General features: G+C 41.1%; 1 protein-coding gene across 7 annotated transcripts in view; it reads left to right on the top strand.

The window, feature by feature from the left end:
* The window catches only part of Cmpy (crimpy), a 251726-nt gene extending 226846 nt beyond the window's left edge, over positions 1-24880 (top strand). For all 7 annotated transcript variants that reach the window (XM_071726644.1, XM_071726643.1, XM_071726642.1 and 4 more), the window contains 6 exons: positions 13857-14039; positions 14559-14744; positions 18922-19268; positions 19900-20226; positions 20416-20616; positions 20844-24880. In XM_071726644.1, the coding sequence (XP_071582745.1) occupies positions 13857-14039; positions 14559-14744; positions 18922-19268; positions 19900-20226; positions 20416-20616; positions 20844-21089 (1490 nt within the window). In that variant the 3' untranslated portion in view covers positions 21090-24880. The remainder of the gene's footprint in view (positions 1-13856; positions 14040-14558; positions 14745-18921; positions 19269-19899; positions 20227-20415; positions 20617-20843) is intronic.
* Positions 24881-26778: the final 1898 nt, after the last annotated feature.

Genomic DNA, 26778 nt, shown 5'->3' with positions numbered 1-26778 from the left:
TACAACCCCGCGCACGATAAAGGTTAAACATGTAAACTTGAACGAAGGGAGGTCCATCGTGTCCGCTAATGCGTGTCTCATTATGCAAATCCGGCGGACTTCGTGATGCGATTTTAAAATGCGCACGCGAAACTTTTTGATCGCGCCGTGGCAACTTTCGCTCGGCTGCCTATAGTTGAAGGGGGATATTTCACGCGAGCAAATCCGCGGATCAAGAGTCATAAGAGGGTATCGAGCGAGCGTTTCGCTTTACCCTGAACAAAGCTCGCAAAACTCTCCGCAGCCGGTGCCGGTATACGAGCGGAAAGTTGGCGCGGAAAGAAACGACTGTACGACCGCAAGAGCGGAGCGTCGCCGTTGCCGTCGGCGTGGAACGCGAGCACTGGCGGTCCAGAAAATTGCGAAACTTTGATGCGCCGTAAATCCACCCCAGGACCAAGTCAAACCTCGCCGACAATGGTAGACATTAACAACGTCACTTGACGCGACTTCTTAACGCGCGCGCGGCGCGGCGCGGCGCGGCGCGACGTCCTGGGCTGTGAGCTGTGAATCCGTCGGGTGTTGCCGACTTGCGAATGCAATGCGCTCGTTAGCAGCATGCGATTGCTCGTCGCTCCGAAGTGGTTCGTGGCACGTAACGCAGTAGCGGAAACGATATGCGGCGTATCCTCTCTCTTTCTCTTGTTAGATAATTCTGTCTGTAGTCTGGTTATGTGTTATGAATCAATCCGCGATGTATATACTCGTGAATATGAATAGATATGACGCGCGTTAACTTGCCGTTAGCACGTAGGTATGCGCGCGTTTGCGTATTGCAGTGGCGGCGAATGCGCCACGCGTTTCCATTGTGCTTGTGATTCCAACATTATGGTTATTAGGTGTGTACACGTACGTGGTTACGTATACTTGTACGTTCGCGAGGAACGGCTTTCGAGGCGACAGCGAAACGCGATATAATGTATTCGCGGAACGAATCAGAATTCATTACACATATTACAGGTAAACATTTAAGAATTTTTTTTAATACAAAGTGGCTCTATCGACATATCTCGCGTACAAAGGTCGCAGGTCACACGTCTTACTTCCACGTGACCATTTTTCATATTAGATCCTGTGTGCGTCAGCGTCGCGCCGGAGCGCTGTTTAAGCATGCTACATAAGCGTTGCTGCGAGTAATGCCGGTGATACGTGAGCGACGAGCGTGAAACGCTAAGCCGCACCTGAACTCGCTGCAATACATCTGGGATCTAGTCCACATTCAGCTTCAAGTTTACGTCAGGAGCACACGCCGTTTTCCAGGAATTAGTTAATTAAGTTAATCCCTATCACGTGATTCTTGCTACGTCCGAAAGGATTATCTTCGCTAGTGATGCAGTCTGATAAAGCGTGAAACACCCTGTAATATAACGTAAATTAAAAGATGTATCCTGTAACCATTGTAAGTGCTGTATACCGTGTAATATACATTAATTAAATTGCTTTAATGAGATACTACTTCCGCGTCGCGATGATATAAAATATTTTGTATTAAAATTGACTCTTTCGTCCTGTAATAGTGACTCTTCTGCTGAAAACTGCAAACAACAACGCAACGTCATAATGTCTCCCTACGTTAATTTATCATGCGCTAGTGCATTGTGACGTATCTCTCTCGCAGAGAGTAACTCTCGACACTCTAACATTATTGATATTACCGGCGCAGGCCGCAGTAATATGTTCTCGTCAGCGATTTGTCGCGTTGCGCGTCAGGTGAGCTCGACGCCGCGGCAGAAAATCGAATGAAATCGCAGTCATTAGGTCCATTTCACGCGTGTATCCAATTCCAATTAGGCTAATGATTTCCCGGCATATTTCGTTCTCGGCGTCGCACGCGACGCGCGGCGCGTGCAGGGCGCATTCGTCGTTTTTAACGGCAATATTTACGCGCGCGATATTACGGCAACGTGCACTTGGCGCGCGTACCTCGATGCAGCGCTGCAGTACTTCATTAGACTGGATTCAATTTGCCGAAAGTTTTGTCGGATTTTCAATGCGCGCCACGCTTGAATACGCCTGATAGGCGTTCGCTGTGAATTAACGTCGCCGCCGCTTTTTAGGCTGCGCGCTTTTAACGAAAACGAATCGAATTATCGATGTTAACGTTCGGGAAACGCTGTTTCCGATATTTACGCATCGCCGACTTTCGCATTCATTTTATATTCGAATTACTCTGACGGAATAAGCTTTGAACAATCAAATCTCACCCAGAAAAAGGATGTCGATGTGTGCCGATTAACATTCAATATTATTATTCTTCTGGAAAATGGAGAACCTTATGTATTTCGTTTTTGATAAAAGAGCGACAGGATATTGAGATAAAAATAATTTAATAAGTCATAGACTTTGCGTTATTCTCCTCGATTTTAAATTGACACAAAGCTGTTAGAAATAAGAAAATTATTTTCCGCTATCAGTTATTAATTAAAAGGTATCTCCGGTTTTTGTTAACTTCAATAACTTATCCTCTTTTAAAAATAAAAGATCTTTTTAATTTTAATTAAATTCTCGTTCTTCGATCTATTTCTTTGACATAAACCGATGAAAATTTCTTCCTCACGGGCGATATATCAAATCGCAATCCCTGTCTCGCGTATATTCTTTTATCTAGATTCATCCACCAATTCAATAATGAAATGCGCGTTGACGCACGTTGCTACATGCTGCCAAGCAGCAGCAGCGGCTGCAACAGCAACAGCAGCAGCAGCAGCAGCAGCAGCATGTAGCGCATCTTTTCGCTTTATCATCGCGTGAAACGCTTTCACGTAATTGTGAGAAAGCCCTCGACGTTGACGCAACGCGTCTATCCGCGCCTCCGTTCATTTTCTCTCCTCGCTAACGAGAAAGCCTTGGCGCATCGTCCGTTTTCCGCACCACTTATTGAAATGTAGATGTAGACGTGGGCTGCGATGCTGAAAACGGAGCTGAAAACAGAAAGAGCCGTTTCGTAGAAAGAAACCTGGCACGACGGATGCGTTCTCGTTCGCGCGTTCTTGCGTGCACAACGTCCGCACGACTGCGAGACTGTGAGTGCATAGCACGCAGCGCATCGTTGGCTGACATTACGGAAGAGCGACCGTGATGCGACCCAGGAAACAAACAAAAGGGCGGAAAGAATTAATGACGGCGCCGGCTCGCGCCGTTCGCGGACCGTTGCATCACCTTCTTTTGCATTATGCTTCCTGTTACCATCATGCTTGCATTCCGATATGATTCTGTCTCGTATCTTGTTTACTCGAAAAAATCTGTAAATGAGTTACCGCCTCGTTAACGCTTCGAGATGCCGATAGAAAAGACGCGGAATGGAGAATAATCAGCCTTGCAGTCGCTACTTCCAATGAGATTTTTCCTTGCACTTGATCTTCGTTGAACACGATGTGTAAAATATTACGTTTGCAAATATCATTATAATATCATTGAATTGTTGTCACTATTTTAATCAAAATATCGATTCTCACATGCTGTTGACGCAACTCTTTAATTATAAAATTCTTACGAATTAATTCTTAGAAAAGTCGTAATTCCTTATTTAGCAATGTCCTTCCGTTTTATTCACTTTCACGTTATCTATCTACCGGCCGTATTACAGTTTTTTTTCTAGGCCCATTTGTTCGATACCGTGTTAGAAAAAGTCTCGGGGAGTTTCTAGGTTGACAAATGAATTACGATAAATGAGTTACGGAGTCCCGACGACTTTGAGCGGAAGGAAGACACAGTTCTGAAAAAAGAGGTGGGAAAAAGTACGTTGAAATGACGAAACAAAATTAAGCAGTTTTACATGGTCAATTTGCAACCTTTGCCCTACACTTTTTTCAACTTCCAAATTAGGTATGCAACATAATAAAATTATGATGATAAAAAAATCTACATAATGGATAAGATTATGATAATCCTGATATAATATTGCGTTATTTACATTCGTTAATTGTAAAGAGTTTGCATAAAAATAAGGTCAATCTCAAATATAATGATCCTATGAGAATATCGTCGCGAAAATAATAGATTAATTAACTATTCGTATATACTCGGCGATCGATTAATTTACCTTTAATCTCAGCCGATGGGTTTGATTGGAGGTCGAAGTGACATCGCGATCGATAGGTCCTAGACATTTTCTGTCTATTTGAACAATCGAAGGGGAAGGAGACGGTGCGAAGCTTAATAGAGGTGTTCTCTCATCAATCTCACGCTGCGAGAAAGAGCGTAGACTACTTTTTTTTATTTTGTGGGATCGCGCCTCATTCATCGCATCGCAGACGAGGCGATGACAAATTGCTTTTACTGCAAAATTCTCAATCAAGCGAGAATATTTAATCATTTTAAATAAATAGTTTGTTTCAAAAATAGTGTATTTTTCAAACGTATTACAACATTTTCTAGTTGTTTGTATAAAAGATAAATTATAACATCATCATTATTATATATATTTTAATTTACAAAATTTAATAAATTTGTCTAATTGAATGTGTAATAAAAAATGTAGTAATTTCATTCATACGCAATCTCTGCGAGACTCTCGGCCTCAAATCTGCATTATGTTCTTACAATCGCAAACACACTCAACTGGATATTTCCGTCGCTCTCAATTTACAATGTAATATAGTCGGTCGTTCTACACTTCACTAATATCTTCTCTCGAGAAACTTGAAATCACGCGTATCTCTATATACCCGTTCTATTTTCCTCAGTGAAGAGATCGTTAAATCAGATGAGGGTAAATTCGAAAAGCTTCACGTACGCATTAAGTGTTCTCTTGCTTTTTCCTATTTGTTTCGCTCGTTCCTGGGAAATCATCAAAGACGCGGCCGATTTCGAGCCGCATTTTCAATGGCCAGATGAGAGAAGAACCGTTGGGGACACAAGGAAATCTCGCTTGCGGATAAGCACTCGGAAATGAGATCGCGCTGTTTGGAAACACGATTAAAACGACCAGCTCGGCTCGGCTTTCTAAATTGGATTACAAAGTTGAAAAAACGTGTGCGGAATAGTCACATCAATTTAAATAACGCTACACCGTTATCAATTTGATTCGCGGGAGAGCAACGCGAAAGTCGTTCTTGAATCGCGAATCGCAAGTTTTGTGCTCAAGCTGAAGCGAATCTTGAGAGAGACTGTTACCGTAAATCGCGACTTTCGACTCAGGACGGCTTTCAGGCGTAGTACTTTTTTAATTCGAGGTTGAAAGGTTGCGCCCCCTTATTTTCCGCGCGATGCCGACGAGCCCCGTGAAACGTTTAACATTTAAACCAGATACGCAAAGTTACGAGATGAAAATGTTCGCTCTTTCATAAATACGGTGGAAACTTTTGACGTATTTACTTAATACACATTTTCTTCTTGAACTTAGTGGTATTTTGTTGATGTTCCTCATGTATTTCTCTCTTCTTCCCCAGTTTTCAAAAAGAACGGATTCTACTACAGATACAAAATTTAATCGAATATAAGAAAAAATTGTTTTTTTGAATTAAAATAACATATTCATATGTGCAGAAAGGACTTGTTGCTCTTGATATTGATTTACTAAGTGAACAAATATCCCAGCGTATTTTTTATTTTGAATCTTTCTCGATTAGAGTTAGATTTGAAATGACGAATTTAATTAGAAAGATCATGGATGAACTTTTGATTATCGCTCGTATTACCATATATACTCGAGCAATTACGAAAGTTATACAACGATCGTTGCAACTCAATCGTAAATAATTGCTGACGCGCAAAAACGTTGAAAAGAAAAACCGTTGAAAAAGTCGCTTCTCAAAAAGTTTGTGTAAAAAGTTTATCTGTTATGGAACCGACACGCGGACGTTGCAAATCTAGCCGAGGCAATGATGAATTTTTACTTGTGCAAAATAAGAGATTGTAATTTCCACTAGGTATTTTTAACTTCTCAGACGCAATGTTTAATTAACTACGATGAATACGCTGGTTTTACCACGTATCTGGGTCGAATCTAACGTTTTTCTGTATCATTCAGGAATATTTCTGAGAAACTTGCGAACAATAATACTTTTAATTAATTAGATAGGGCCAATTCATTTTAATATAACAAGACAAAGTTGTTGCGAACAAATTGCGTAAAATGACAATGTAGCAGCATGATCTCATTATATTTTTATCATGTCTTTTATAGATGTATATATTTTCGAAATGCATTATTTTTTTCTCTTGTACAACTAATTGTAGATTTTGAATTTAAGATTACAAAATTAATATACACATATACCTATAGAAAATAATTTCGTCATTTATTTTAAAGAACTCGTTCCAACGGATACGCTTCGTGTTTCGCGAATAATCAATTCATCTAGGCCATCTAGGGCGATTACTGGACGACGACAAATAGATTCATTATGCCAGAAAATGCCGTCGGAGTGTGTACGAGAATATAGAGAAGGGATATCTAGATGGAGAAGTATACGTACGCGTGACGGATTGTATATTGCGCTTTTCTCCTTTCATTTACGCGGAGTGCCGCCTTCGGCTGTATTCACCTGTGTTGTTTGTTCTCTTGTGTTCACTTGTGCGTGCGCGCGCGCGCGCGCGAACGTGTTTGTTAATCTCTTCTGTACTAACATCTACCTCTCTACTCCTACCAATCCGCTCTCCCACCGCCCACCGCCTGATTCTATTGCGTACTACGACGAGACCCATCTCATGTCACTGTGCTTGCGGAAGATCGTGTGTACCATCCGAAAACAATAATCGGGTCGGCTGGCAAACCGGGTCGGTCTACCTCGGGGGCCTGAATCGATTGATAACTTTATCGGATAACGATCGCACTGGCTGACGTCAGACATGGCACGCAAGGTCAATGTGCAGTTAACCCGTTGCAGTAGAAACGGGATTCGAAGTGGATGATGTAGGCTAACGAATTTATACTTTCCAAATGTCAGAGGTGCAGTCGAATGCAGTCGAAGGAACAATGATCTCAAGCGTGCTGTTCGATGCACTTACTTGTTTATATAAATCATACAAATAATTGCATTAACCTGACGCTTTGCACGTTTATAAATTATAATTAAAAAATTACTTTGAAGATAAATTACTCTCTGAAATCTGTAAATGTTTAATAAACTGTTTTGGATTATATAAGATGAAAGAAGAAAAATTGATAGAAAATAATTAATATAGTGTGACATAGTTAACGTTAAAGAATTAATTTTTTAATTAAATGCAATTTATCGCGCAATAGATTCCGCGGCACAAACTGACAGAAGATTTTGTAGTTGCCGAATTGGTGCCCTTTGAATAATAACCCGACATCCAAGGTAACCACTTCAAAGCATTCTCAAAGGTAGTTGGACATTTGGGTTGCACATTCCCCTATTCAAGATCGCAGTAACTACTCCGCATTACCTAGTTTCTAGTTCGCTCACCTGTACACTTAGGCAACCTCAAATCACCATTTTCCTTCAAAGCAAATGCATTGCCGAAAACTTATCAAATCCGTCTTTTGTACTTCTTGGTTTTGTAAAGAATTTGATTAAATAAATTATTCTATATAACATTAATTAAACGAATACTTATGATAACGGAGTTTATTTGCGACAAGGTAAGTCCTTGATAGATTCATTTTCAAACAATTTGCATTTTGGGAAGCCGGGGAGGTTATAGTCTAGAATCTTTTCGTGGGGGAAAGGGACGTATATGTATGTGTGTGTGTGTGTGTGTTGCACGTGTGCACGGCTGCAAGTGCGCACGTGCGCGCGGCGTTTACCTGGCGTGCACCGAAGCCGTTTACTTTGACGTCATTGGCGAAGGGCGAGGGTTACCAACAAGGCAAAGGGTGCGCTGTCACGTCGGACGTAAATTAGTAACTCGAGTGTGCATCTTGGTGCAGAGCCCGAGAGAATGGGTCCGACGTTAACGCGTTAACTGTTAACTGGTTGCGGTAGTCGTCGGCCGTTGCCAGCAACAGCAGCAACAACAGTATAGTAGCAGCGGCAGAAGGGAGCTGGGAAGTCGACGAGAAGACAAAGAGAAGAACTGAGGACGAGACGCCCGCGCCGTGCGCAAATGTTCAGTTTTTCGCCTCTTCGTCAATTCTTTGCCGTCTCTCGTGTGCAGCTCGAGTACAATTCTCGTCATTTGTTTTTGCGTCAGCTTCGAGGCACATAAAGACCACGACAGGTAGAAGAGTCGAGATAAGATATAAAGAGAGCTGGCGGGATAAATACGAGACATTGATGGCAACCAAGAGGCACGAGCTTGTATTTTTATTCCGCGCACTTATTCCGAGCTTTGGCACATCAGTTTCGAAAAAATCACAACCGCTGCCGACAAGTTGTCTCCTATTCTCGTTGTGCAAAATATGAAAATACATTCATGCGATTCTTGTCGAGATAAACCATGAATTATTAAACAGAAGCTTCGAGTTTTTGCTTAGCTAGTTTCTTTGTAACGTCGCTCTTAAATACGTAAATACGTAAATACCTCTGTTGTGAGTATCGATATTTCTGAAAGCATCGCTACGTTGGCAGTCTAATGAGAATACGTGTCGTACTGTGACAGTGTCACAGCTGTCAGTGACGTTGGCATTACGCGGCACAAATCAGTCTCAAGATTAATACGACAATGACGTACAGTTTGCAATACAGAAGTTTCACGAATGAGAAAATCGATAGCGAGAATGAGAAATAGAAAAAAAAGATAGAGGACGAGAACGAAAGAGAGAAGGGAAGGGAAAGGAGGGAGGGAGGGAGGGAGAAAGGGAAAGAGAGAGAGAGAGAGAGAGAGAGAGAGAGAGAGAGAGAGAGAGAGAGAGAGCCGAATTTCACTCGGAAATAAATTTTCATCGAGCTCCGGGTAGAAAACTTTTCCAATAATAACAGAAATATAAATTACGGGGGTGAGGCGATAACGAAGGAGGAAATACATCGGGGCGCGTAACGAGAAACGAGAATACGATTGAATGAAACAAATAAACGAGTACGGCCACGTTTGCCCGGCGTGGAAGTGCCAAATTAATACAACGATTAGTATTGCGCCGACGATGCAACGCTGCGGCCCGTGGCAAAAGAGAAAAGGAGCATCCGTGCGGATGGTGCCGAATATACCAACTTGGAAAAGCGTGTCGGGATAAAGCCCCTGTGACGTAAAACGCGCGAGAGAGCCGACAGCAAGCAGGCGTTTCGTACCGAGGATATTGCATTAGCTTGCTCCTAGCTCTGGACTCAGCCGCTAACTCTTGCATACCGAATGAACTTATTGTTAGAGCAAGCAAGGCGCAAGTCGTACATTGCATACCAGCCACGCGATTTTGCCAAATGGTCCAATGAGATCGAGCTCCAATATCTTTCATTAGCATTGTTTTCGACGATGCAATTTTTTTACGGCGAGTAGTATTTTTTTCCACGTTTTTGAATAACAATGCGTACCAATGTACCTAATGTTTGGCTGCATAAAAATGTAGCAATCGCTCAATCTATGGTCTGTCATCGATTATGCTAATTTATCCGATGCATTTTTGCATCCTATACGTTTGTATACGTTTAATCAAATATAACGTTGTCTCATTTGCAAACTATATACATAACATATAAAACAATATTTTTATTGAAAAAAGAATGACTCGGCGATATTGATCAAAGAAAGTAATCTGTATGCAATTTTCGTTATCATGGTCCATCTTTCCCTTTTCAAGTAAACTTTCATTTATTTCTTGCACGCTCGATAACATCCAACGATAACGTATACTCAATCGAAAACATGCTTCCTGGAGAAAAATTATGTCCGGAGTGTGAGTGCGCGATTATTAATACAAAACGAACCTTCGTCAGTCATTCGTCACTGTCGAAGGAGCAACGGGGGGCAGCGATCAGGACTTCCTCCTCATGGCGCTTGCCCGTTTCGTGAGCACCGCACGATGTTATTTTTCGCAGGAAATTACCCACTTTCCTCTCCTCATTCACCAAGTATACCGTACAGTCGCGTGTACATACACGTCGCTGAAATAAATCAGCTAGCACGTCGATCGTATCGCAGCGCGAATCGCGATTCCATCGCGTCGATATTACTTCGTTTACCGCCAAAACCGCCTCTCTGAAACAAAAGCTAATTTTCGCCCTTTCTTCTTTGCCTTATCTTTTACCCTTTAAAGTTAATTTCGCCGGTTACTTCCCAGTCTCTATCCAACCCTGCTATCTTTACGACGCGATTTGTGCCGATTTACGCGTGCCTCAGGCGCGCTATCTACCTAAGGACGGACGCATAAAATACGGAAAGGTACAGATAAGAACACGCCGATCGATCCCACGGGTAAGGATCTTTGAAAAAAATAGGGGAGTGTATAGCGGAATGTAAAAACAGAAAGAAAAGCACTCATTTTATCGCATGGCTGGATCCTTTCAAATCGCCCTTGAACAATGAGTTCGTTCTTACGAGAGCGAAATTTCGTCTATATTTTCCAGAAGTTTACGAGCCGATCTCGATCGGGGAATATAAACAACCACAGCTTTCTGTATTAAGTCTCGGGGAACCTTTAACTAAACTTGATATTTCAGCGTATCTTGACCTGTGATCTATCTTATGACTAATACAAGTCTTCCTGTGATTTACAGTATACATTAAACTACGAAAAAATATTATATTTAAATTGCATCAATATTTATATTGCTTATAATATTACTAAGAGAATTTAATAATAGATTAACTATTATACGATCGTTTATATTATAAGATCTTGTTGTTATATCAGTATTAGTTATTACAAATAAAGCTATTTTTAAAGGAAAAAAAATAAAATTAATTAAATAGATTTAATTAGATCTGACTATAAACCTTCATATTAAGTGATAGCAAAATACGAAAAATTTGAAAAACAAGTGAATGTAAAGTCTAAAATACGCTTTTTATCAAAAAGATTATAAAGCAACCGAATCATCGAGCGTTAAACCGTGACTTCAAACAGATGCAATAAAATCCAATGGATATCATCCTCTGCTCGCCGAGGGGGATATTATACGGAGGTTTTCGCGAACTGTGAGAGAAAGAGATGAAGAGAGAGGGTCTTCCGTAGCCCTTTCGGCTAAAGGACTTGCCGCAGCTTAACCTTTGACCGATGTACCCTTCAGTTACGCCGAAAACCGAAAGCCGAAAGCCGTCGAAAACCGAAAGGCGCGTTTTATTCGTTTCTTCTCCGCCGTTTCTCGCCGGCAGCGGTGGTAACGAGAACGAGACTTATCCGGCTTCAAAATCTCCGGCGCGAAATTGCGAAAGGCGGACACAAAGAGGCTGCGTGCAACCGGCACCGGACGAGAAGAAGATCGTATCTTCTCGTTTCTGTCATGTCAGCGGCCGAAACGCAAAGAACGAACGGACAACAGGACTGGTCGTGACACGAAATGCACTGTGAGTGCATCATGCACACGGCGTTCTTGCTGTTAAGTCATCGATCTCTCCTCTCGCTGAGTACAGCGGATTGCGCGTTCCAGAGGATGTGCAGACTCATCCAACGGATACGAGAATCAACTGCAATCGCCGATTTCAACGAGACTTCTGTCATGTGTGCGATGGACTAGTAAGGACCACTTTGATATTGAAAAGTCTCATTGAAACGACGACTCTCACAAAGATGAAATTACTATCTTTTTGTGTTCTGTGATGTATATTTTATGGACTATTCAAAAGTATGAGCGAGACGTTCGATATAAAACTTTCACGGGCAGAATTAAACTCCATTAGGCTACGCAAACCAAGTTTTAAGAGAGAATTCGCTTTCTTCAGAGGGAAAACTTTTAATTGTGAAAGCAATTCCTTTTTATTCTCTAAATTGCCATTGTTTTCATCTTCTTCTCTGTAAAAGTATTTCATATGTGGTACGACTTTTCTTACCATATTTTGTGTGACTGAATTTTTGGTTTCTTTTAAAGATTCACGTTTGTCTCGCGGGACTTTTCCTTACAGTTTCACATTTAGAGGATGATACTAAAAATTTTCTTGATATCGAATATCCCGCTTTCTTTAACAGCTACAACAGGGAAGCATCTTTTTCATGTACATGTACGAACTTCGCTTTTCCAAATCCATACAGAGGACAAATTTAAACTTTTTCTATTCTCTCCGACGTATTTCTTCCACATCTAGTTTTTCGTTGCGATATTACGTAACTGTAACAGACTTCGATGTCGCTCACAATTATGCATATTTCACAATCTTATATTCCACAAATATTCTTACGTTGTATCATAAAGATTTTGAAATTTTTTAGATCAATTTCAGAATTCTTTTATAACGCGACAATGATAAATTACATTTATTATTTGATAACGAATAACTGAAATACAACTATTAATTTGAGAATTTGGTAGGGTGGATAACGACATGAAAATTCTATAATTGTGACCATTTCACTAAAAACATAATTCGCTGAGCTTTCAAGATCAATCTGGGACCGCACGAATGTAATCTGCAGGAAATTATCTTTGTATGCAAACAAACACATTTAGTATGTATGAGACAACGATGACTCACGTTATGAACATTTGCGTGGTGTGATAGAGTTCCGAGAATTTACAGCCATCTCGTAATTAAATACGACGGTCTCTGAATATCTAACTTTAAACGTTTTTACGATGTCTCCGAGACTTTTGCATCGCTCGAATGTTTATTTCAGTACTTACAAGAAACAAATAGAGACACGGCGCAGCGGTTGCAAATGAATCGTTAGAAAATAATCCATTTCTGTTTATAAAACAGTCAGGAACAGAATTTACCGGTGCGCCATGGATTCGCACTATCTTCTTATTCCGCTTATCATTCTCTTTATACCTCAGCGCATCGCATTTATACCTCCGAGGTTTCCAGTTTGGCATCCATCAAGCTCGCTATTTTTCTCGTTCTCCGGAACAACGGAACCTCCGCGAACACATGGGACAATGCGTGTATATCTTCGGTCGGGATAATCCGCTGAATAAAATAATCGATCCTCACCACGTCTGTGTGTGTGTGTGACAAGGATATATCTCTTTTCCTTACTCATTTGGGAATTTATATTAATGTCGCTGATACACATCGTATAACTCGTGACACTGGTGCGCAGCGATCCGCACAGAAGAACCGACATCTTTTTCACAGAGACGCGCATACGTCCGTCTGTCACATATATCAACATAATTACAGAGCACTTGCTGTCAGATTATTAATGGAAAGGGGTTTAAGTTTAAAAGATTCATTCAGGGCGGAGGCTGGGAAAGACAGCGTGCAAAATTTATTTTCAGGAAATTACCACAGTCATCACATTATTTTGGACAAAGAAAGAACGAATCGCCATCGTTAACTTGAAGATCAATTACCGAGCTGAATAATGAATAGAAATCGAATAGATATCAAGCTTCTGCTAGCAACATACATATATTCTTGAAACTTCCATCTCGTTCAGTGAATATATTACATATATTACATTAAATTAGAAAGCAAAATAATTAAAATAATCTTTTCATGTAGATCGTCGTAGAATTATGACTCGGGACTCGGACGCTATTTGTAGCGTTTAACATTTCTGCCAACGATAAATTTTCTCTATATCGGTCGAGGACCGATATACGAAAGTAATGGCCATATAATTTTTGGGCACTCCGTACGACAGCAAATTGGTGCAAAGTACCATTGATAATAAAGTACACTGAATAGCCTGGCGCAATTTCAAGCGTTTGGAGAAGAATCCCAGGATATCCAACACCCGGGCGGAGATATCTTTCGACGTGGAGCGCTTTAACGGCGCCGTCCTTCGTCGGACATATCGCCGACCGTCGGGACCACGGGACCGTCCCCGAGAATTCTGGTCCTGACGTTAATCTCACTGGTGATTTTTCTGTTTTAAGGAGCCGAGCACAGTGTCGACGACTGCCCGCAGGATAGCATGCCGAACGAGAATGGCGGCGGTTGCAAATGTGCGGATTGTCCACCCCACAAGTGTCGACCGGGTCAGCAGGCGGTGCTGGTGAGGGGGTCATTTTCCGGGACCCCCGGTAACTGCTGCCCGCGCTACAACTGCGTTCCCTCAGGTAATAGAATCCATAAAAGGGGCCGTGTTCGCAGCGGAAAATAATGTTTACCGAGTGTAACGAATGGCCGTGTGCGCGGGGAAGATCGGACTGTGTTGGCGGAACCGAGAAAATGATACGACGGTCGTGGTGGTGGTGGTGGTGGTGGTGGTGTAAATATCATGCTTTTCCTTTGATTAAACCGTACCGTTTGAAAAACATCAGGTTGATGATAATGTTGACTTTAAACAACCGACACGGAACACTTTATATAAGATAGCACTTACAATTTTTACTGAAAATAAATAAAATCTTGGAAATAAAAGTCTCATTGCCGTTGGCACACAACGTTGACTTGATCGCTTGTAAAGTTATAAAAATACAATTCTCTCACGCGAACGTAAAATACCGATAATTAAGAAATACAAGTATAATTACCATATAATAATTAACGTGACAAGCATAGAAATAGAATGCGTCTTTCTTATTTAACGAGTCGGTAACACAAGTCGATGGCGTCCAATCACACCGGTTTTGCAGATCACCATCACCGGACCGAGTCGTTCTGTCCCGAGGACAGCGTCCTGACGGACGATGGCATCTGCAAGTGCGTCCCGACGTGTCCGCCGCCCAAGTGCCGATCTGGTCAACGGCCGGTCGAGGTCCGGGCGGCCAAGCCGGAGACACCCGGTAGCTGTTGCCCCCTTCACGACTGCAGACCCTCAGGTAATTACGTAAGGTCGTAATCGAGGTTGGCTCCTGTCAGACGATAGGAACGGCGCGCGGCGTGCGGAATACGCCGTATATCGGATCGATATCTCGGGGATATCTGCTTTTCTCTCTCCCGGCCCTTTCTCTTTCTCGCTCGCTGCTCTCGCGCTCCGATACGTCCTCTCTTCCCTCCCCTCCGTCTCTTTCTCCATCTCTATCTCTTTCTTTCCCTCGGATGCTCGAATTGCAATCTGGCGAGGCAAGCTCGTTCGCTGAGTTTGTAGCCTCAATGTACTTCAGATATCGGCACGAAGGACTTCCTCGATCGTAATCAACGCATTTCCTGTGGACGCACGGCATACCGTTACCGAAAGAGAGAAGAAGGGCAGAGGGAAATAGAGTGTGTATACGTTATATATGTGACGGAATTACATATATACACACATATATATAATGAGGTTCTGAAAGAGCGAAGAGATTTTTACGACAAAATGAAGAAGATTCCCCCCCCCTCTCTCTCTCTCTCTCTCTCTCTTTCGTCGTTTAAAATCCACCAAGAAGTTTTCAGAACTTTTCACTTTGGTTACTCGGAAGTGTATCTTTTAATTCGCTATCCTATTACTTTCAATTATCGGTGTCACATATAAAAAAAGACTTATCTCATAAATTTCTACGTAGTTTTTATAAAATTTCGTGGAAATTAAATAGCCTTCTAAATACCAACGCTACCATTATTTTCTGAAATTCGTTTTAGAATCTACCGACATTATAAATGCTAGTCGCGCAGATTGTAAGCAGAGATAATGCTCAAATGCGATATTTCAGCGAGCGGCGGTTTTTAAGTTACGACGTTTAAAGTTACACCGTCGCCGTTCTTGCTGGAACTTTCGATCTACCTGTTGAATTTTAATGAAGTCATTCTTATCTCGCGAAATCGTTCTCTCTCTCTCTCTCTCTCTCTCTCTCTCTCTCTCTCTCTCTCTCTCTCTTTCTTCCTCTATCTCTCTTTGTTAAAATTTAATAGTGCTCCGTGCCTGTTTTCAAATTTAATAACATTTCTACCCCAAGTACGCTATGGACAGCTACAAATCATTACACTAGAAATATTATTATCGCGGCCAAGAGATTATTCTTCGTGGCTCTCTTAATGATATCGATTTATTGTGCTCGATTATACTTTATTTTCGCATTTGAAATTGAACGCGTTGCCTCGATGTATCACACTCAATAAATGCTGAATTTAAGCAGCAAAATTTTACGAGCGAAATGATTAAAATATTCGATTGCGTCAGGAATTAAAAAATTAAGTACGCGTAATATTTAAATACGTTTAAATATATTTCGATCAATTAAATAGGTCTCGGACATCGCGGGTCTCTTTCGATCGATCAAATTCTCGACAATTAAATACCATTTTACATCATACGGTAAATTCATTCCAGTTCTGTATCGTACGTACAGGACGGTGTTTAAACAGCTATGCGACAGTTAAACAGCGTTCTACCTTGTTAACAATATTCATTAGCCCATAGTCCGCATTATCGGTCACGCGTACATAGTTGATGCCTCGTTTAATTAATACGCTTTCGTCGAAAAGTACACGCGATAATAAATATTGACGTAAACCCTGATACCGCGTTGAGGTAAATAGCGATACAATCGGATTAAATTATACAGATATAGATGTTCTCTCACACCGGTTTTCGCTGTAAAAGTGTATTTTACATGTTAATTACAAAAATAATTTAATTACTTCGTCAACGATTTGATGTCCTAATCGAAGCTGTTAACGATATTTACAATTGATTCGCCGTAAATGTTTTTCTAGATGTGTAATTATCTTCCGTTCAATTTGTCCGGAATATTAATTCGAGCGTAATTTTTCCTATATCTTTACGATATTGGATCGGATATTCGTTTCGCAGCTCGTAGAACTTACAATTCTTCATTTAACACATCTTTCTTTTTCCTCTCGTTCTTCTCGAACTCCCATTCTCTTTGCTAAGAGAGATTATATCTTTAATATTTTCTACAAAAGCGCTTTTATTATTGCCCTCAATTTCGGCCGTCGATATCGTCCCCTCGCCGCAGTGCAGATTACAAAGAGTAATGAAACATCCAGAATAATGAAACGGAATAAAAAAAAAAGTTCTTTGGGCACATAAAGGGAACACCCGCTCTTTCATATTTCTTACAAAAGCTCACGAATTTAGTTTTTTTCCGGCGGTGTAAGCTATATGTGAAACGGTGGGGAAAAGATATTACGCGAGGGACCATCGACAGCCAGTCAGTCAGCCAGCCAGCCAGCCAGCCAGACAACCAGTCGGCGAACGATGTATCCGATGAAAAAAATTCGTGCAAATTTTTCCCCTTTCAACGCGAACGTATGTCCGTACGTGTGTCGCGACAAGGAAATAATGGGGAACTACGAGAGTACGAGCTCGGCCGGCCGACCGCGCGTCAGCGGAGGCTCGCGAAAATTGTTTTTGCCTCTTTGCGTTACCGAGTCAATTTTTCACGGGAACGCGCCACTTTAAAGTTCGGGAGGCGTTATGAATGAACGCTCGTAAATGAGACGCGGCTGGGGATAGAAATAATATACCCGCATCTACGGTCGAACGCCTGACCCACATGTCTCTTTCCACGATGTAGAATTGTAGAGAGCAGACGCGTGCTAAAATCGACGCCAAACATAGCGAGATAATAATCGAGGTAATAATTGAGGATTTTTTTTTCTCGGGCGGCGACACGTGCGTGGGCGGAGATCGCAAAAGCAGCGCCTATAACTTGTATTTACAGCCGGTTAAGTTGCGAAAAAAATGGAATTCTTTATAGAACGGAACAATGCACTTGCCTGATTATAATGCACATACCATTCTCAGCGCGACGACAAATTCATCTCTTATCAGTGCCGACGCGGCGATGCGGACGTGGCGACTTAAAAGCAGCGCGCGTATAGAATTGTCTCATGCAGAAAAGATCAGCGCTCAAGGGTTTACTATCCAGCTGGGAGCGTACTTGGGCATGTAAATTTCACGTACAGGCACTCGGTTGTGTAAAGAGGGAGGGAAGGAGAGAAGAAGAGCGCATAAATAAAAGCGCTTTAAGCGAAATACGACGCTCGCGTGAATAGCCAAGTCATCCCGAGAAGCTTAATCGCGGTGTTTTACATCAAGAACGCTCGACAGCTTTAATGGCAGCGATACCATCCTCCCCGATCGTCCGTGTAACGAAATAATGTCGCAGATAATTAGATTTTCGCGAGTTATTAACGGCGACGAGAGGCGTAAGACGGCTTTGTGGCAGGCGTGTTAAGGGCGCTATGAATATTAAGCGAGATTGCAAATCTTTGTGAAATTCTGCAATTTCCGGCGCTTTGATGATTACCGGACGAGCGCTTGTCGCCGCTGGAAAATCGCCGAATAATGACTTGATCGTCGAAGAGGAGCGCGTAAACGCGCGCGGTTGCCGATTATACGCGCTCGTAATCTCGTATGCATAATTAACCGGTTGCCTCGCTAATAATACGGCGATTCTTCGTCAAGATTGAAGGATATCTTAAAAACGTGATCGCGTTTGCTCGTGGAGCGAACGAGATTGTGCCAATGACGCGCTCAGTGCGACGTTGAAAAATCCGTTGCAACAGTTTTATGCAAAAGTTCGCAAACTCCGGGAACACCGAGACACTCGCCCAAGTTTTCCCTCGTTCGCTCGCAAAACTACCATATTTGGGTTAGTGACTCTTCCCGGCGGCGGTACTCCCCGTGAGTTATTTATAAACTGTCTTCAGAAAATATTTCTTATATTTTTTAGCGCATCATCAAAATCTCAGTGCGATGGAATGATGTTGGTACGATTTAATAGTCCTGTCAAGAAAATGTCCTTAAATATTTTTTTTTATCCGATAGTTAATTAAATGACATTTCAATATACCTACGTGACGCTGTGATAAGGAATCCTCCAAGTTTTCTACTTGCTCTTCTCTAATAGGCTATATAAATTAAATCCGTATAAATTGCAATTCTTCATTTTTCTTTATATCTCACGGAAATTTTTCTTAACCGCTATTCCCATTTAGTCCCGTTGAAAAATAAAATGTATTCCTACGTATATGTATAATATATGTATAAATTGAAGCGTCAATGTATGCCGATTTATCTAACTTCTTTTTTATTCGTCTCGTCCTTTCTAGATCCGATCTCCTGGGCAAAGGTTGAAGAGAAACCGCAAAACTGCATTCACGAGGGTGTCTCGAGGAAACTCGGTGAGGAATGGAAACAGAACGACTGTATCACTTGCATCTGCAACGAGGACGGAATCGCGTCCTGCCAAACGACCATGTGCAAGTCCTGCGAGAACGCGATACCACCTGATCCGGGCGAATGCTGCCCTCACTGCCCACAGCTGACGAATAGCACCTTCGATCACCGTCCTGACGAGTCCTGCAAGATGTCCCTGGACGATTGCAAGATGAAATGCTACCACGGCTTCCGAACGGATAAGAATAACTGCCCGATCTGCGAGTGCGCCGATGACTTGGTAAGAGTTAAGAGTATGGAAAAATTGCCGATAATTTTGAGCAGATTTAAAAGTAGTCTTAGCTGTTAGGCCATGTTACTTAACGTTGAAGATATAATAAAAATAGGAAACACAAAACTACAAAGAATTGCGTTAAAACAATTACACCTTTTATATTTAATCAACATTTTAATTTGAAAAATCTAATAAATTTGGAAATCATTTTCGAATTAATAGGCTGTAGACATTAATATCCAACATATTACAATGCAAACACAAAACTATGTAATCTAGAATACGATATGACGAACAAGAACTGCTCCGGGTTAGCTGAGGATTACCTACGATAAGAATGCAATCTCCCGCGTAGTATCTGCTCGTCCACCACGAAACGTTCTCTATCAACCTTAGCTAAATGCAACCGTCTGCAACAACGTCCGCCGCGCGGATTTTCAGTCGTGATCTAGCTAAGGTAGAGACACAGTTTCCCTTATCTCTGAAACGCGCGCGTACCTGCAGCTGAAGACGTTTTCTTCTCGGAATCTTCACGCGCGAAGCGAACTTGGCGAATAAGAGGAATTCCGGTGGTTTCCTCTCAGCAACGCTGCTCCCGGCTTCTATCTCGCGAACTGACGACTCTCGTCTTCTCCAGGAGGTCGACCTCGCGCCGGATGTGCTACCGGAAGATTACAAAGTTTGCCCGGAACTGCCGCACTGCGGGCTCAACTGCGACCTCGTCAAGGACGAGGACGGCTGCCCGGTGTGCGCCTGTCAGACGCCGAATGTCACCGCCCTGGACACCACGGACGACAAAAGAATCTGCCCCGAGGTCAAGTGCGACCTTCACTGCGAACTCGTCATGGACGAGAACGACTGCACCTTCTGCGAGTGCAAGCCGCCCACTGCCGGCTGTCCGCCGCTCCTCGGATGCAGGAAGAGGTGCAATTTCGGTTACAAGACGAACAAGCGCGGCTGTCCCGTAAGTACAACGCTCGGAACTCCGTTATACTATTTCACGAGAGGTATAAATAAAAATAGAAAAATGGAATAAATGAATTCAAATAACTGAAATGCAAGAATATCAGAATAAAAAACTGCACCTTTTGAAATATCCTACGGCAATAAACGAACTTATTTTAATTGGACACTGATGGATTTCTCCTTGCAGATATGCCGCTGTCGAGCTTCGTGCATGGGCCATTTGAACGAGACGCATCCGGAGGGATCGACTTGGCATCCAAACAGCTGCACCACATGCACTTGCGAGTCCGGTGGGCGACTTAATTGTAAAGAAACCATCTGTTCGGTGGCCTGCAGTAATCCGCTGCCACCGAAACTGGGCACTTGTTGCCCCATATGCCTGATTACAGTGAGTTTTATGTATAACGTATTTCTTTAACCCATACTTATCGTTAGTACCATATTATACGATATATTAATTATACGCATTTTGACAAAGTAACTTGTTTTTTCAACTATGTATATCGGAAATATTCGCGAACGCTTGAGTTGCTCGAATCGCGAAAAATGGTATTATTAACAAACTTATCGAAAGAAAAAGCTATCTAAGAGTTACCATTATCACGTTTGTTCCAGACGATCAAGGAGAACGATATGATTAATCAAATCACCAGCCGGGGCTGGGGCACAGTGCCGATTACGTTAATCGTCGTACTCGCGCTACTGTGTCTACTACTGATAATCCATATCGTGCGCAGCCGATTTCGCGGCCGTCTATCACCCTCGGAAGCGTCGTATGCATCGTATCCACCGCAATATTACAAGTGTGTGCCCGTGTACGATACCCCGGTACATCGGAACGAGAAGATCGTACCTTTGTAAAAGACTGTTATTGTGATCCCCAAAGAGAGCGCGCGTTTGTCAACGAGCAATGTGCAAAAGCAACTTTTCAGTTTGCCAAGACTGTTTTATATACGATCGTCGATGAGATTTCGCGAAACTTACATGACGATCATGATTACATTGATTACATAACATCAATCGCTAACTCTTAAATAAATCTTTTATTTGTAAAAGATTGATTATTTATGGACAGAAAAATCTGGGAAAATATTTCGTATTGTATAAAAAATTGTAGAAATTTTTCAAAAATTTTTCAAAAATTATTTAAAGTTTATTAAGAATCAGAATTATATTAAATCTCTCTTATTCTTATGAATGAAAAAGATTCCTTTAAGAGTTAATAGCAGCGGATGATCTGCAACTCATCGATAATCTTACAAGGAAAATTCATTGCCAGACATACGCACATGAAACTGCTAACATCTCGCTAATTCGACGTCGAAGCGAATACCGACACGAGCGGAGAAGGTTGTGGAATGTTGCGCACGATACTGCGTAAGGATGTCTCTCTTTGGGTGCGGCTGAAAATACTTGGAGTAGATTCAGTATTATTTGTAAGCGGCAGTGAGTGTTATAAACTTTGGAAGGGAGAATGAGAAAAAGAGAAGCAAGAGAGAACCAATTCGCACCAACCTCGTACTATGTTTGCCGAATCTTCTTGAATCCCTTAACTTAATATGACACATTGCGTAACTTGTAAATTATAACATAATTAAAAGCGTAGTGTAATTACGATTAATTAAGATATAAAATATAAGAATAAATGTATTAATGTTAACCCATCGTAGGACTCTAACTTAAATGAAAAATCATAAAAGAGACAGGTCTACACCATAGTATTAGTTTCCTTGATCTCTGGACCATCATTATTATCTCGTATTATATTAGTGAATGTTTGTACGAAGTAAAAAGTATTCTTTTTTTGCATGCGGATATTCTCAAGTTCGGAGCGATTTGAAGTGATTATTGAATATATCTTATCAAGTGAAAAGATATTTTTTCTATTAGTTTTTTTCATTCTTATCTATTATTAAAAATTCTCGTTCGACGCTATTTCATTTTTCATATATTTCTCCAAAATTGTATATTTTTGTCTTTTTAGCTACTAATTTGCAATTTATCTAAAGTTTATTTAAATCGCCTTGCCGCGGTGAGAACAAGTTTATAGACTTAATCGTAGATTAGCTGTTAACAACTGTGTTATTAGACTGTTCCTATATTATACGTTTTTATTTTATTAATATAAATTCTCGTTCTTACTCGTCGCGAGTGTAATATTTATATTTGACGAGAATTCCTGATTCAGTTGTCATAGAGATGAAGCAATCGCACCCGCGACCGTACCACGCGAAGGGAGAAGGAAGGGACATGTACATATACCATAAAAGTCTAGATTAAGGTGAAATTGAAATGACACGAGACCCCTCGGTTTCTTCGAAACTCTGTCGCAGTACGATCAACCGATTTTAAGATTTACATTCGGCGCGATGCAAGCGACAAATATCCCAGTGCGCGGATAACGTTACATAATACATAAATACATGATTACGTTCAGTAAATTCTCGGTTGCTTGTACATACATGCCTGGACATTCATTCTCCGGCGGCTTGCGAATTCTCGGGTGGTAAACCCGAATTATATTTTCGGATGCTAACTAACGGCACGCTTAGATAGACGCATCTCTCCTGTTCGCACATATTTCACGCTGCGGTGGAGCGTGCGACAACAATGATCGATGATAAGATAATGTAGCGCTTGATAGAAACGCTTGTGAATGCATATAAACAGAGATAAAGAAAAGAAGGATGGAAATAAGGAAACAAATTCGAGAGATAAAAACGAATAGAAAATATAAGAGCTGAAATGAGAATGATATAAATGTGATTAAAATTCGAGAATTATATCAAAGGAGAGAAGTTATTTCGAACTCGAACGACGTCTTTTTGCACGGCCGAACAATTGATTCCTCGCCACCGCTGATGAACCATACATATCCATGTGCTTACACAAACGCACGTAGCTTATCCTCTTCTTCCTCTCCCTAATTAAAACACATACATATATTTTTTCAATGTGACTTGTCCTATATATTGTATCTTGTATGTATAACCGTATAGCCTATATATTAGATTTATTTATACATACACGTGTAATCGTGTGAAACACGTGCGCGCATACCATACGTTTATTGTCTATAAACTGCAGGCTGTATTTCGCACGTGTGTATGTACTTGAGAGACAATATGTACGTAGTATATCGATGAGACAGACCCGGATAGCGTATATATATCTGTAAGAATTATTTCTTTCATTGTTATCGTACGCAGGATGTTAACAATAATAATAACGTCGACAGTAACAATAACAATTAATGATAACAATAGTAGTAATAATTTAGCACACACGCAGTCAGTTCTTGGCGATGATCCCAAGCGGACAATGCATACAATAAAATTTGTGATAAACGGGAATTGGACATTCGTCTGCGCTTTGCAAAAAAGAAAAAAAGAAAAAGATTCGTAATCTTCTCGAGAAATTTTATAACGTATACGCGCCCACAGAATATGTGATCTAGTATTGCGACGCCGGTCCAACGTATTCGAATTTATCCCTGACTTCCAGTTTCGACCCTCCGGGGAGGTAAATGACGCCATTTAATCAATCGTGCCGGGAAGGAGCGGATTAAACGTGGCTTGCTTTTTTGTCGAGCACGTGGGACAAAAAGACGAGGCAAATCGCGGTCGTTTGCGACGAAAAATTATGAGGAACATAAATGTCACGTTTGACGTCGATCGATTCCATTGGTATAAAATCTGCAGGTTAAACGAATTGAAATTTCAAATTATTTATATCATTGTTATTCGTATCATTAAAAAACAAAGGTAAAATGTCCTTCATAAAAATTGAAGTACGTCATATTTATATAGAAAATTTTTATCTTAAGACATCACACGAATGTACGATGGGAACATATTTTATATCCCGTGCTAGATATCCAATTGTTCGCATAAAAGATAATGAAGCCTAATGCATAGGGTGTCCTGAACAAGATATACAGAATAATTATTAAAAAATGCAGATGATTTTACTTATTTTGACAGAGGAAATACAATTTGTTCTTAAGTCAAAAATTAATTCTATTTTTACAAAAATTTAAACCAACTCTTTTATTCCTTGAATTTTTTGGTATTGAATATTTCAAATACGCGATACGCGATCAGATCTTGAGAATATTTATTATTACAAAATGTATCGATACTTCGGAGATTTGATTTTTTCGATTAAGGAAAATGATAAAAAAAACTAAAGTTATTCGCGTATGTTTCTTCGTGATTACATCCTCCAGGAGGACATCAGGATCATTATCGCTACGACGTAAAGAATAGATGAAATGACTAACAGTTTTTTTAATCGAACGTTATGACCGGTTTTTGAATGCAGTTACGAACAAATCGAGTAGTTGTACTTGTGCGCTCTTTGTACAAATACCCCGTAACGTGATCATATCAATGTAACTTAGATTTACTTATAACATATACGTACATTATACAGCTATACATACTGGACGCGCAATGTTAAGAAACAGCTCTTGTATGTTAAATAAACCGAGATTAAATAAAATTGTTGATTATGTGATGTTGTGATCGGAAATTTGATGCAAAACAGGAAACTTTCGTCATCTTTCCTTTTTTTTCTGTGGACGCATTGGAATTATGTATACATTGCCGTATCACTAATAAAAATAAATATAATACGGCTTTCTTATCAAATATATTTCATTTATTTATCCATTTCTAATTTTATAAAAAGCTACCGCAAGATCTGTCTACATTAAAAAAGAAAATATTAAAATATAAGTTGCTGATGAAATAATATTAAAATCAATTTAAAAAATTTTTTTGACTCACCAACTTGATGCGCAACGGACGGAGTTAAGCAGCCACGTAGCTACGATGATACTGTAACATACAAACATAAGATTCAAATTTAAAAAATGCTCAAAATAATCAACATTTCAAAAGATAATTTTTACGCCTCTCTAATTTGTCTTTTAATGAGATATTTAGCAATAATTAGTTATTTACCGAAAAAAGATTTTTACAAGAATAAAATTGTGAATAATTTCTCTTTTTGTAATTATTTCTAATTTATCGAGATAACAATTTGAATAAATAAAAAAGAACTATTAATTTTTATCAGATAAGGGATGATACTCACCCCAAGGTTGCTCCGCCGATGCTCGATGCCTCTCCTAGGCCTCCTCCTCCTCTCAAGACGTCAGGCCTCCTCCTCCTTCTCCTCCCGCCGCACAGGACACTCGCGAGAAACACTCGCGGATAATAAATTACAATCGCGCGCGGACTAATTTCAGTAAACGTCTTTCTCGCGCGATACTCTACGGCACTCCCGTTTAAAAAAGTCCTTTAGTCCGATTACTTGAACGGCACTCCCGACGCGAAGCAAACGCGACGAACCGGCTGCGGTTCGTTCATTCAATTAAATCGGCGGACGAGGGTACGTTAGCTTCCCCGTCTTTGGATTTTTATCCAAGCAGAACAAGAGTTTTGCTTGGGTAAAATCCTCGTACTGGGTACTGGGCCTTCCCACCTCGCCAAGGTCGTACCCATGGGAAGGAAGTATATACTTTACTCTGCAGTAATATAAAAGCAGGTAACATAGATTTTTCGTGCAAATTTGAAGGAGTCGCGACGCCGATTGCCCCGATTCGTTCCGCGTTTAATCACTGCCGACTGCGTGTGGCAGTCGCGTTGATGGCGATGAAATGTTGGAAGATCTTGACGCGAGATACTACGCGAATCAAGTGGACGGTTAGTAAAAGACACGCAATTGATTAAACAAAACCACAATTAAGATTAAATATCATACGCACGTTACGGTATCGAGCACGTAAATCTCGCGAATGTAAGTACTATTATTTATTAATACATGCTTTGCACAACGAGGAGTCGCGATTACGCGGCACGAAATACACGAAAATAAGAAATATTCATGAACGAGCGTTGTATGTTGTATCACAGCGTGCTATTACTTGAATCACTTACTTGAATCACGATATGATTTCACGTCACTCGGCCCTCTTTCCGCTCTTCGAAAAGAATCGGGGATAATCGCACGACAATTCCGGCACAGCACACAGCAGCACGTTCAAAGCACGACACGATTCGAGATAGGCCGCGTAAATGAATGCCAATAAAATGCCATGCACATTCGATAGTCCAGACATGTGGCGGCCCGGGGCGGGACGAGCGATTATCGCCCGCGAATATCACGATAAAAATGCAAATCACTCACAACTCACAATTGCCGTACCATGCAGGTACCTTCGCCTCGACATCTCCGCCTCGAGCGAGCGATTCGATTCGCGCGACACATTCATTCACGACACTTGATACACTTGATCTTGATGCAAATTATTGAGCGCGTCGTCGATTATTCCCGCGAAACGAGGAGCAGGAATGCCAATCGCGCGAACGAGCGCGCGTTCCGAATAACAGCCCTCCATCTGAGTAGTTCGGACACAAACCATAGATAGCACGGACATGAACCGTGTGTGTACAACATACCGTTACCGAGCGTAACGACGTAGTTGACGTCCACTTTCTCAGGCGGCGCGTCAGTATACGTCTCCGCTGGAACGGAATGGCCT

The sequence above is a fragment of the Temnothorax nylanderi genome, unplaced genomic scaffold (genome assembly GCF_030848795.1).
Source record: "Temnothorax nylanderi isolate EJ_2023f unplaced genomic scaffold, tnyl_v1.0 TNYL_tig0010_pilon, whole genome shotgun sequence".
NCBI classification, from domain to species: Eukaryota; Metazoa; Arthropoda; class Insecta; order Hymenoptera; family Formicidae; genus Temnothorax; species Temnothorax nylanderi.
The sequence above is the reverse complement of the archived record's forward strand: the minus strand, read 5'-3'. Positions and strand labels throughout refer to the sequence as shown.